The following is a 14161-nucleotide window of genomic DNA, read 5'->3' as shown; positions in this document are numbered from 1 at the left end:
ATGCCTCCTTGGAAGCAAGGACTTTTATTTTTGTCTCTGTATTCCTGGGTTCTAGCTCACAGAATGCTTGTTGAAATGAATTAAATTAAATTGCCAATAAATACCCCTTCCTTTCATGAAAACTCCCACTTAGAACTTACCTTATCTGTGCAATCCATCTAGACTAAACACACTAGGCTCATCACTGCTACCTCTCCTTCCTACAATATAACCAATGCCAATAACTCCCTTTGCATCTAAGTATAATGAAGGAAAAAAGCAACCTAATTAATGGTTATGCCTACATAGGTATAGAATCACATTATTTGTGTTTCCTTCTTTAGGTAGGGAGGTCAGGACAGTTTCTTAACTTTCTCCACACTTTGAGAAGTTGAATTTTTTTTATAAAAAACATGTCTTAATCATAAAAAATGTTGGCAGTGTGATTTAGAGTCAAAGGACCTGAGTTTGAATTCCGACTCTTTCATCTACTACTTGTGGGATCTTGGGCAAGTCACTACAATTCTCTAGGTCTGTTTCCTCAGTGACCTTTAAGGTCCAGATGGTTCATTCTTCAACCAGTCTTATTCCCTGAGGTCTTCATATTTGCTTCTCTTCTCTGTGAGGTCTCTCTCTCTTTTGGGAGGGAAAGCTATTTCTGAAGTTCCCCAGCCTACTCTCAAAGGGATGTCATATATATATATATATATATATATGTCATTACACTTGCAACTTACTTGTAACTATATGGAGAGAGATCTTTTACCATAGGGGCCTTATTTACTGATCCTACTCTTAACCTGTAAGAGAGGCTCAACAACTGATGAGGTGTTTTACTGTAATCATTCCACTTAGCAATACAAAACCATATCTATTGCAGAAAAAAACAATATAAGGGTGGGATCTGTACCGACTATACATGGGTTCCATTTTTTTCAATACTATTTGCAAACTGAGAAGGGGATACTTTGGAAAATTTCAAAATGGCTCCTCACTGGTTGCCAGTTGCCCTGCTACTTTTCAAGTGTTTCATTTTTCTTCTTTAGTTCCCATTTACTTCCCTTTATAAGCTGGGTCATTATTAATATAGATGGAGTATATCATGTGTCCAATCTATTTTTTTCCATGCCAAGTGCCAGGAGAAATTTATACAGTTTTGCCATGATTTTCCATTCAGGGGTATAAGGACAGGTCCCATCCACATCAGTAGAAGTTCTTCATCTGTTAAGCTCAGATAATTTTTGTAATGCTTTCTAGCTATTCCCTAACTAGTCCAACCTGCCCTCTCACTAAACTCTTCTCCCCACAACACAATACAAAGTATAAAGTACAAAGACCAAATTAAAATGTACATATGTCATTTATTTTTAAAGTAATTTTTAAACTCATGAAATACAGTGTAAAAGTACAACAAAGGTACTGTGACCATTTAGATTAGGGATAATCAGGTTATTTACATGTGTGTATATATATATACAAAGTGCAGATAAATATAGAAACACTACAAAATAAACAAAAAACTCATTATGATAATTTACTGGAGTACTTTTTTTTTTCTCATATACCATACCATAGTTTGTCATGTTAATTAATGGCTGCAGAGAAATTCCTAGGGCTGAAATATAGTATCTAAACATCTAGGAGTGATTTAAACTCCAGTACCTCCAAAATAAAAACTATAAATAGGATTCTGAATTGGAAACCCTGTCATCTTCCCTGCCAAACAATGACCTTGCATTTGCAAAGGTTTCACCTCAGAGTTTAAGACCAGTTTTGCAGTCTTAGACACCAGTAGCCAAAGATTACTGCTGACTCCAAGTATAATGTGCAGGAAGTACTATGACAATCTGTGGAAGTTGGTGTGTTGCCTTCACTTAGGGAGGAAGCACTGTGAATGACAGCAAGAGTAGATACATAACTTCACATGGGGCCACAGACAGGTCAAATCCCACTAATTTGGGGGACTGTAAAAACTATATGGCAAAATTGAGTACTCTTTCTTCCTCAAAGGGAAAGCCTTCTGTTAGGAACAAAAGTAACCATGATTTCTACTATGCAACTGCCCAAAATTAGCCAGTGAAGTCAAAAGGAGAAGGGAGAGGTCTAATTCAGCTACAAAATAGGTGACTTTTTAATACCTACAGTGGTTCACACTACAGAAAGAATAAAGCCATTGAAATGAAAACCCTTTTGCAGCAGCTGCTAGGAGGAGAGAAAGGATTAGATAGAATAGAAAATTGCCTGTGTTGTTTGAAACACCTTGGTAAAAGCACAACCTGCATTTTTCTCTGTAGCATGGAGACAACAGTCATAGAAAACTAACTTCAAAGAGGAGCAAGAAAAATCGGTCAATGTTATGCTCTAATCATATTTATATGTATGCATGTGTGTGTGTGTGTGTGTGTGTGTGTGTGTGTGTGTGTGTGTGTGTGTGTCTGTTTGGAAATTCTCCACAAAATGGCTTTCAAAGATTTGGCTAAATTGTTCAGATCATTTCTGCCTTTCATCCTGAGATAATGCCCCTAACATATTAATTTTGGCATAATTTATTGAGTGACACAGAAAGATAGACAGAGAGACATAGGGACAGAGAAAGAAACAGAGAGAGACATAGAGAGAGACAGAGAACATCCAACAGCCCTGTATAATAATAACCATAATGATGTTTTCTTCAAAAGCTCTTGTGGACAGGTTCTTGTGAAGCTAATGGTGAAGAAAATCCATTGTTTTCAGCATTAGGATATTATATTTGGTGAGGGGGTCAGGTGTGCAATGGTTAATGTCCACCAGGAATGTGATCACAGGTACTACTTACCATTAACTTGGACATTAATGAATATTAATCATGTAATGCGTATTAATCGTGTAATGTGCATGGGCTTTGTCATATGTCTGTAATAGAAAAGTTTGGATTTTTAAAAATGAATATGAATTCTCTTGGTGAAATTTATGCTTTGAGGAATCATGTACCCAAAAGTTAGATTATGGTTACCACAGGTATGTTTCAAATATAGTTGTGAAACAAAAGTAAATGTGTACTGTCTATAGAGAAGAACTGGGTGCTATGGCTTCTGTGCCTATAAAACATAATTATGTGATTAGATACTTTGGGGGTCCTGCAGTCTATAGAACCATTCTGAGGTTACATCCACAGTCAGAGTTCTATGTCTTGGTGTACCAGGTATGGCCACCAAACACCATGAGTACTACAAGAGGGGAAGTGTGTCATGGAAATAAAAGGATGGCTTTAGGTAGGCTTTCAGGGATAATGCTGGTATTTCTCTAAAATTTAAATATTTGAAATTAAATAATAGTCTATAATATAAGAACAAAACAATACAGTATATCTATATTTCCTCTAGTTTAAGAGGGATTAATGGTGCATTATTAGGTAAGTGTTTTTCTCCCTGGCTTCTGCAAAGGGGTAGAGATAGGACAAGGCAAAATAGAGACTGTCAAGAAATCTAATTTGGTTAATGATAACCATTCCACATTTAGGAATACAGAACTATAAGAAGGGGCATACCCAAGAAACAAAAACACTTGGAAAAAACTCACAGAGTAAGCAGCCAGCTATCTCTTAGATGGAGATACCTCTACGCAAAGGTAGTGCAGATTTTGAACATTCTCCTGTGACAAAATATAGTAATATTTTGGATGACTTGTTAGGTTCTACTGCATTACACTTTCAGGGTGCAGTGGCATAAGATAAATGGCTACATGTAGGAGAAATACACATCTTGCACGGAGACACTTTTCACATGACATAAATAACAGTTACCATGATATAATATATGCCAATTTCACACTGATTACTAGGCAACCAATAATTGTCACGGTCAAATCATAAAGCATTTGTGAGAACTGAAAGATACAATTTTACCATAGTCACATAATTGCTTCTGCTTATAAGTGGGATGCTTTTAAATTTATTAAAATTACTTCCTAGATCACCAGTTTTGGCACTACATTATCATTGGTCTAGATCCATTATTTCATTGGTATAGGGCTGAGGTGTCAAACACGTGGCCCATAAAACTCCTGAGTACAACACAACTAGGTTAAAATGTAATTGGGACATTTTTAACAAAATAAATAAAATACAATAGAACACAGATAATGTGTTTTTCTAAGTCAATATACAGCCCAAAGGGATCTTTATGTACATTTTAGTGGCTCCTGTTTCTGTTTGAGTTTGATACCACTGGTATAAGGAACTCCAATTTTATCATTATAGAGAACTCTAGGGAAAACTCCCCAAACTGATTTATATTCGCAGCCATAACTTATAGTCAGAGTTGACTGGGACAAAGAGGTTAGGTGACTCACCTGTGATCAGGTGGCCACCATGTGCCAAGAGGCAAGACTTCTAGACTCCAAGACCACTCTGTGCCTGGCTGCCTGCATAATACTACTTCTTGTTCCATAATGTTCACATTTCCCTGATACCTGGAGTCATACAATTCATATAGACTTGCTCTTAAGGCACTTTAGTCTCATTTACAACATGACTTTGGAAAAGAGGTCTAATTTTGTGAGCAATAAAGATGAAGAAAGTACAACTGCTGGGACAAAGCAACGAGGTTGAAATCTCTAAGGTGTGGCATGTTTATGAATAAGCACGTTATGTCTATAAAATAGTTTAAAAATGTCCAGGGAAAGAACAGCAGCAGACTATGAACCTCCATTAGCAAGAAAGAAATCTGGCTACGACCTTTTGCCTGGTAGTATAGTGACTCTCATAAACATCAAGTACAAAAAATGACCCATTAAGCCCTACTATACTGCAATTATATTACAGTAAATTTGGATGTGAGGACATTGGTTTGGGTTTAAAATCGAATGTAGGTAGAGATTTCTTGACTGAGCAGCAGACATATTTGAGTTCTGAGTCTCCTATTAAAGGGAAGATGGTCTTTGGGGAAAAACAAAACAAAACAAAAAAACTTACTCTAAGAGATTTTCCTGCATTATGGGAAATGTATGTTCAAAAAATATTTTCACAAGCTAATTTTAAGTGAATTGAAAAAGATAACCCAAGACTAGGTTTTAGCAAATGAAGAAAGGGCCTTAAAATGTGAGTATTTCACACGTACGGCTAAAGCATATCATAACATGAAATAATATTATGAAGACTAAAACTTTTGATCCAGTTCATGATTCTGACAAGATATTAATGGCACAGGAAAATAATTGTTATTGTAATTGAAATTATCATTGCAGAATGAGCAAAAACAAACACTGTTCTCATTAGAAAGGTGCTATAAGGAAAAACTTGGTACAGGGTATAGAGACAATAGGTGTCAGTACCACAGAGTTAAATTCCCTGGATGCTTACTAACCAAGGGGCTATGGGCAAAGGACCCTATGGGTATTCATGTGCCTACTGACTTATAAGGAATGTGATGTGGGCCTGATGCTAATATTATTATACAAGACTCATAAAAAGGGACTTTATCATTTTCCAAATGAGGTAATGAAGTCCCAGAGGGATTTAAATGCTTAAATTCCCCAATATAATACAACTCAGAACCAAGACTAGAAACTAGGTCTTCTGACTCCTAGTCCCATGACATCTCAGCAATTATTTGTTTTATAAAACCCTGCCAGCACTGATTCTTGCAATATTATAAAACCATTCTGTCTGTAGCATTTATCTTTTACCAAACATACTTGCTTTTCATCCATGAACATTTTGTCTCCTGTTTGTCTCTCTCTCTCTTTTTCAATTCTAAACCTTTATTCCATTTTCAATTTTAAAAGCATAAGTACTTTGTGGCATAGCTTTTCTGCAACTGAGTATATTTTAGCCTTAGGAAAGTCACTTTACAACAGACTTAGGTCACCAATTATAATATAGAGTGAGACCCACACAGTCAACACCTTATTATTTCTGCCTGTGGGAAATATTGATATTGCCAACAAAATAACATGGCAAATCCAACCAAGCTTGGCTGGGGTCATGGCCTTGTTCCCTGTTTCCATGAACCAGCTGGATGGAAAGATCCTAGGAGATACCTCTCACAGTGGAGAGAAGAGCTCTAAGAACACACATATAGCTGTCAGCAAGGACAACCATTCCTGCAAGATGATAGGCAACTGTTTGCTTCATAAGGTGCTAGATATCTACTTTGAAACTTAATAAGACAATAGTTTCCTTTCTTATTTCTATTCATTGACAATTCAATATAATTCCCAAGAAAATAAAGCTTATAAACAGAATGATAGAAAAGACTACCAAGCCCCAGATATTACTCTAGTCCAAAAGAGACGGAAGAAGCTAAGATAACACAATTTAAACAGTAGAGATCTTTATATTTCTTTTCAGTTCAGTAGAATCTTTAAAATATATAGCTTGCCCATCTAATGTCTTCACAGAAGACCTGTGTCATCTGTAGAAGAAAATCTCAGCAAAAAATAGCCCCAATATTAATAAGGCATTCTGAAATGTTGTAGTAATACATTTGGGTCTGTGTGTGTACATTGTGTGGTCATATATAATTGACTTATACTGTGTATTCCTATATAATTCGTGTTTTATTGACTTCAGAAACGTTTCTGTGAAGAGCCCCTATCATACCTCAAGCAGGATATAAATACAAATTTTATAAGTATATTTATACAAAGGGGTAAAAATCTAGAAGTAAAGACGATATCCATTAAAAAAAACACACATTGATTGAGTGCCTACTATGTACAAGGCAATAACATAAATCCCAAGATAAATAAGACACAGTCCCTGTTCTCAAGAGGCTTTTGGTAGTAAAATAGATAAAACTAAGAAGGTGTTGGGAAAAAATAATCACATTCTGGATGGGTTAAGTTTTAATCAGTGTATAACCTAATTTGGCCTCATTTACATAGATAACACACATTATTGCATATGAACATTATCATCTCCTTAGATAACAAATAAACATAAAGTGATGTTGCAAATCTATTTCCTTGAAATGCTAAGGACCAGCAAAACTGACGTATAAAGAGAAGTCAACTCAATACTTTTTTTTTTCCAAAGAGAAAAAAATATACAGTTTAAATTATATTATGACACATGGTTTCTAGAAACTTCAGGGAGCACTAGGTAGGGATGAATATATTTGGTCAGGACTCCCAAAAATCTTGTAGCAGTTTCTTGGGCTATAAGTTGCCTGGACTGGATGACCAACTCAGTATTTCTATTTCCAATTCTGCCATTGTTATGTTTAAAGAAAAAGAAAAAAAAAAAGGTGTATGGTTTCTCTTGATTAAAAAAACAAGTCATTTAAATAGGGTGCCAGCTTGAAAAGATAGGCCAATGAGTTACATCCACTTTGTTTCACTGACAGGGGAGCTGCACAAAGTGCTGGTAGAGAACTTGACAAAAATCGACCATTTTCATTGATTGGGCTGGTCCCTGTATCTGTGTCAGATAAATCATAGCACTTATTACTATGATTGTTACCATGGATACCATGAAGATACTGCCATCCACTAACTCTAATTAGAGGAAGACAACATAATTTTCTGGAACTAGTCCTGTTTTGCCTTCATAAGTTGCTTTTAGCCATCCAGGTTCCACTGATGGGTAGACTGCAAAGCAAAGACAAACATATTACAATTTATAAACATTCATTATCTGGGAGAAAGCATTTAAATCTATATCAAACTTTGTAGACATTATCAACCTGACTATCACATCCCAGGCTCATCAGAGCTGAGAGGGGCTTAAGGGGGCATCAGTGAAGAATTACACAGACTCCCAGCATTGGATAGAATCTCACAGCCCATCTTGTCTAGCCCAAACTCGATGAAGAATCACCCTGACGACATATCCAAGAGGTAGTCAGTCATCTAACTTCCCCTTGAAGACCTCTAATAAAGTGAGCCCAACCCCATCCAAGGCAGCTTAATTCCCTTCTAGAGAGGCTTGATTTTCATTTCAATCAGCTGGAATCTGCTTCCTCATGACAGTCCTTGAATACTTAAAGAAGGAAATCATGTCTGTTTTCCAGGCTAAACATCTCTACTTCACTCAATAACTGATCTTTGTGCTGCTTAATCTTGAAGTCCTTTAACAAACACCCTGACTTACTCTACTTTGGATGACCTCTAGCTTACCAATGCAATTACAAAAATGTGGTGTATAGAATTCAATAAAAGGTTTCAGTGGGGTGGTGGTGGTGAGGGTCTGACCAGGAAAAAGTACAACGAGACTGCTACCTCCTGAATCCTGGATTATGACTCTCTTACCATACGTTAAGATCGAATTAGCTTTTTTTGGCTACAATATCATATTGTTAACTTTTTCTTTACACAAGGCCTTTTCTGATCCCATCAGTTTCTAAAATGCCTCCCCTAAACCCCCAAATTGCCTTATATTAATTTTACCTATTCATATACATTTATTTATGTGTATTACATGCATATATGTATATACATTATATAGATACACTCTTTTCCCTGATAAAATATAATCTACTTGAGGGAAGAGATTGTTTTAGTTTTGTCTTTGTATCCCCTAGTGTCTATCACAACGCCTAGTATACAATACTCTGGTACTTATCTACCCCTTTTATATTTATATTATTAGATTCAGCCCAATGTTCTAATCTGTCAAGATCTTTTTTGGATCTTGTCATCTATAATATTAATTGCCCTTTTAGCTTTGTGCCATCTGCAAGTTTTATCCATTTGCTACCTATCCATGCAGAAACACCTGGGCCTGGCATCAGGAAGTCCTAAGTTCCAATCTGTCCTCAGATACTTAATAACTGTGTGGCCCAGAGCAATTCATTTAACCTATGCCTGCCTCAGTTTCCTCATCTGTAAAATGTGAAAAATAATAGCAACTGCTTTCCAGGGTTGTTGTGAGGATAAAATGAGACAATACTCAGTAGCATACACACACACACGTATTATACATTTCATGTGTGTATGCAAATACATGACATATAAAAAGTGTTATATAAATACTAATTATTGTTATCTCTGCCTTCATTGAAGTCACTTATAAAAGTGTCGAAGAACACAGGTCCAATGGCAGGTCTCATGAGCACTTCATTACAAACTTCCCTCCAAGTTGAATCTCCCAATTTCATTTTCCTAGGGAGGAAGCTGAATCTCAGGAGTGGGATGTTAAGTGATTTGCCCAAGCTCCTATGTTTGGTTAATGGCAGACATGGAACTAGAATCAGGTCTCCTGACTCTCACTGCAGTATCTTTTTACTCTGTCATGTTGAATTTTTCATCTTAAATACAGTCATCAAAAAATCAACAACCAACGATCATTTATTTTATGTGGAGCACTGGGCTAGGTACAGGGCAGAGAGGGGAAGAGAAGAAAAGACTATGGAGGAAATGGATTTTATCTTCCTAGAGCTTTAAGTCTGGGGAAAATATTGTGAATAGACAAATTCAATGGAAAAGTTGTTGAACTGAATGAAATTAAGTACATTGCTTACCATTGGAAAATATTGCCCCTTGTGGAAAGGAGAGTTCATGACTGTGCTCAGCTTTACAGGAATACATGGCTTTAGCTTGGCTGAAATACAAGAAGAAAAGTTGTTGCACATCAGAGAACACAAATTAAAGTACATTTGCATTTAAAACAATTTTAAATGTGTTATTTGTTTGCTAAACTTTATTATTATTACTCCAAATAATTGTTTTTCTAATATGTATAGACATATACACATACATAGATGATGACATGCAGCACGATACAGTAGATAGTGAGCTGATGGTCAGGAAGATCTGTGTTCAAGTTCTTCCACTGACATATACAGTTGTGTGACCCAGACAAGTCACTGAGCATCTTAGTGAACTAGGCAACTCTCTAAGAATAAAATTTACAGACTAGTTGCCATGATTATCAGTGGAGGAAATTTCCACATAGGAGAAAGCATAGGTGCAGAACAAAAGATGCCTCCTCCCCAATATAAACACACACAGTACATATACATGTATCTGTAGATATAAAATGTGTGACAGAGTGTGAAAGTGTGTCTGCGTGTGTGTGTGTGTGTGTGTGTGTGTGTGTGTGTGTGTGAGAGAGAGAGAGAGAGAGAGAGAGAGAGAGAGAGAGAGAGGAAAAACCCTGAGAGCCTGATTAGACTAGCTAGCAATCAATAAATTGATGGTAAGTAGTTTCTCTTGGCAACCAAAGGAAAAAGACACAGAGAGCCTGAAAGCTTCAAATGTTCCTTGAAAGGGAATTCCCTTGACAACTGATAATAAGTCCTGATTGGCAGACATATAATGAGGAGTTGGGCTAGAAGTCTTTGGCTCCTCCTGCTGAGAACCTGCACATGCACTCGTGCGCGCGCGCGCACACGCACACACACACACACACACACACACACACACACACACACACACACACACTTCTAGAAAAAAAAATGGGATGAATCATAAATCAAATGGTCTAAAAGCTATCTTTACATGGCATATATAGTTTACAAACAGAAGGAAGATGACTTTTTTATATAAAATGAACAGTCAGATATTCTGACCATAAATCTCAACTGAGACTTTCTGAGCTAATTTTCCATCTGAGATCACTCATTTTTAAAAACACAATTTCCTTTTACTGAATGCCAACAAAAACTTCATTAAATCTCACTGCTACAAAGTCACCAAAGATAGTAACAAATGAAAAGCCCATGTTAGCCAGTGTTCCGCTATAAAAATTATGGAGTGGAGCTATAATTAATGTATTGTAGTTTCAATTACAGACAGAAATTTAAGCATTTTCATGAATTTCTCACAAGCCATTTTCATTGGAATATTTCATACTTTTAACATATGAGCTAATTATGGTTTTGGACATCCTGAGAAGATAAATGAACACACACATACATATATGCATTTTCCCCCTAATGTCTCAAATATACAGTCAAAGAAAATATTTTCCAAGACTTTAAACTTTTCAATGTGAGAGCAGGAAGGCAGTGATTTTCTCCTGATAATATCTTCAGTTACAGGTGTAACTCTGGTTAGGTTTCTGAAGATATAATGCAGACTTTTGTAAAGATGAAGCTTTTCTCCCCTAGTGCTAATGCTTTCTCTCACTGCTTTTGGTCTATTGAAGAGGATAGGAAAATAATACTATCCTCTATTGTGGGACTCTTAGGAAGATTCTAATTGTCCTTTGAAAAATACTTTGCACATCCTTCTTGATACCCAGAGGGCAGCTCTGAAAGCTCTCTCTCTCTCTCTCTCTCTCTCTCTCTCTCTCTCTCTCTCTCTCTCATATCTAACCTGTAAGAAAGAATTTCTTACAACATAATCCACACTTGGTTTTTTAGTCCTAATTCCAAAGGTTATTTAATATAGGGTAAACTCAGGCAGGTATTGGTGCTAGCTTGAATCACTGGGAGAGCTCACAGTGAAAATTTTAGAGTGAGCATTTAATATACCTTGGAAACTGGCAAATGCTACAAGTCAGGACTTGATTTGTCAATTGTCTAGACTTATAAAAATGATGGAGAAAATGTTCATAATGGAGATTGACTTTAAAAGTGTGTCCTGAGGGCAGCTAGGTGGCGCAGTGGATAAAGCACTGGCCCTGGATTCAGGAGGACCTGAGTTCAAATCCAGCCTCAGACACTTGACACTTACTAGCTGTGAGACCCTGGGCAAGTCATTTAACCCCTCATTGCCCCGCAAAAAAAAAAAGTGCGTCCTGTGGATATTCTCCACTTCCTTGCTTCCCCTCCCCACCCCCCACCCTCCAAACCGCCACCCCCATAGCCAGTTGTTAAATATTTACTAGCACATCTCTAGGTAATACTTCAGGACATTTGAGCTGGATAACATGCAAAATTTGTAAGACTTCTTAATTTGAATAGAATTTTTATATGCCTGCCATGACAAGTCCTTTTTTCTTTTGATTTTCCTTATAGCTTTAACTCCATTATATCACTCCGCTCTAGATCAGAGCAATGATGTGACCCACAAACTTTTATGGCTATGAAACGCAGTAGCCATAAAATAGTGCACCTTTTTTTTTGGAAGGATTTTAATTTCAACAAAAAATATGTAATATATACCTCAATGTGTGTGGGTATTGTAGAACTCTGCTGTGTACTCTGGGGGTGGAGAGAAACAAAAGAGTTTCTACCATCATGGAGTTTATTACCCATTTGGCAGGAAAGATGAAACATGGAAAATCCAGAACACAATGTAAGGGAGCACAGGTGTTGTGTAGTCCTGATAGAAGTTAAATAAGGTGGCAAACAACTCCTATTATTTGTAGGGGGAAAAGTCACTAACATGGCCCTGAGAGATTAGAAGTTCAGTCCCCTTTAAATGGAACAGAAATGGGGAGTGAAAGAACAGAGTAGAGAGGGCTGGAAGGTCACTGTTCTCTTCACTTTGATTTTTAGTTCTTGCCAAACTCTTGAAAAGAAAATGAAAGAGAGAGGTTTGCATCACTGAACATTCAGACAGGCCTCAAGTCCCAGCAGTATTGAATTTAAGTAACACCTCACACCATTTACAAAGATATGTTCCAAAAAGATATATGACCTAGTTCATATCATAAATAAATTAGAACAAAGAAAAAATTACTTTTTGGACTTATAGGAGAGCTGGGGGGAGAGTTCATAACTCTTGAATAGAGAGGATCACAAAAAATAAAATAAACAATTTTGATTACAAAACATTTTAAAAGTTTCTGCACAAACAATGTAGTTAACTGGGAAAAATCTTTGCAGCAAGTTTCTCTAATATAGTCTCATTTCAATTTCTAAAAATAAGAACTATTCTCTAATTAATAAATAGTCAATACCACTTAAGGAAAAACTAGCTCAGTTTACAAGGGGGCAAAGGTTAAGATATTGCTCCCACCACACTCATTAAAGGTATTTACTAATCTTATGGAAGACTTCTTGCAAACAGTCCAAATGAAAGAGGAATTCTGTTTAAAACAGTGAGGTTTTCCAATTGCTGCTATATTCAGATGATATTGTGTAGATGGCCTGAGGTATCAGTATATTCTAGGACTCTCAATGAGCCTATGACCATTCAAATGAGATCATCTTAGCAATTCACAAAGATCAAAAGTGCCTACTTCCCAGATTACGTCATGAAGGTGGATTAGTAGTCTACTGAGTTGTCCTTCAGTACATATTTGAGAGTGGCACTGTAGATGGACAAGAAGCTGAGGTCTCAGTTGAATAAAGTATTTAGCTTTTTGAATTTGACTAGAGATCTAAAAACTAAGACCCTGAAGAATCTAAGATCATTGTTTTTATCTAATGGAATATTGGAAGGAAATACAAAATAATTCCCCATGGAAATTTCAGCCCACTATAATTGAGCCAAGTGAAATACTATAATCAGAAAGAAAACAATAAATACTAGTTTTCTCTCTAATTGAATGAATAAATTTAAGTGTTCCTTAATGATGATTTTTAAAAGAAAAATAATTCTCTATGAATTATGACTATTATATATTTGGAAGGACTTAGATATACAATTCAGTGCTGTAAGAATAATACAAATTTTCATTACTCCACTTTACCTTCTAACCTATCCAGATAGGTTGTAATGCGTTTCTTTAGGAGGTAGCCAGTTCCTTATTACTAAGGTTCTTCAGTGTGATAACAAATTTTCAGAGTATAAATGAGATAGCTATTTTAGGATAGAAAAATCCCTGAATTTCAGACTTGGAAGGTACTTCCTAAGGCATCTAATTTAACTCACTACCTTGTAACAATCCTCACTGAACATATGCAACAGGGTGTCATCCAGCCTATGCTTGAAGAACTCCAATGAACAAGAACTCATTCCCCAAAGCAGCCCTTTCCACTTTGGGGGAGCTCTCATTGTTGGGCATGATGTCGACCTTAAATTTTTCTCCTTGAGAACTCCCCTACCTACTCTGTTCTTCATTCTGCCCTAAGGTGATAAAAATAAGTCTAATCCCTTTCTTTCAAATACCTGAAGATGATTATTGAGGAATTTGGATGGTCAGGCAACAACAGTAAAGTACAACACAGGAAGGACATGTATGCCCAAAATATTTAATTGCTGACCTATAGGAAGGCTTTCAGCAGTTATTCTGGATCCCTAAGGGAGATTTGCAGGGTGGGAAAAGAAGAGGATGAGAAGCCATGAATGGCCTGTAGTTTATACTCCTGAAGTATACACATCAATGAGATCCTCGGATCGCTAAAGTGCTAAAGTAAAATAGAAAGTA

The 14161-nt window shown here is 36.5% G+C and overlaps 1 protein-coding gene across 1 annotated transcript in view; it reads right to left on the bottom strand.

Annotated features, from left to right (window-relative positions):
• Positions 1-1372: 1372 nt before the first annotated feature.
• The window catches only part of ARHGAP42 (Rho GTPase activating protein 42), a 401124-nt gene continuing 388335 nt past the window's right edge, over positions 1373-14161 (bottom strand). The window contains exons 23-24 of the mRNA XM_043997378.1: positions 9420-9499; positions 1373-7548 (exon numbers count right to left, since the gene is read on the bottom strand). Of these exons, the coding sequence (XP_043853313.1) occupies positions 7460-7548; positions 9420-9499 (169 nt within the window). The 3' untranslated portion in view covers positions 1373-7459. The remainder of the gene's footprint in view (positions 7549-9419; positions 9500-14161) is intronic.

The sequence above is a fragment of the Dromiciops gliroides genome, chromosome 3 (genome assembly GCF_019393635.1).
Source record: "Dromiciops gliroides isolate mDroGli1 chromosome 3, mDroGli1.pri, whole genome shotgun sequence".
NCBI lineage: Eukaryota > Metazoa > Chordata > Mammalia > Microbiotheria > Microbiotheriidae > Dromiciops > Dromiciops gliroides.
This window is presented reverse-complemented; position numbering and strand designations above follow the sequence as displayed.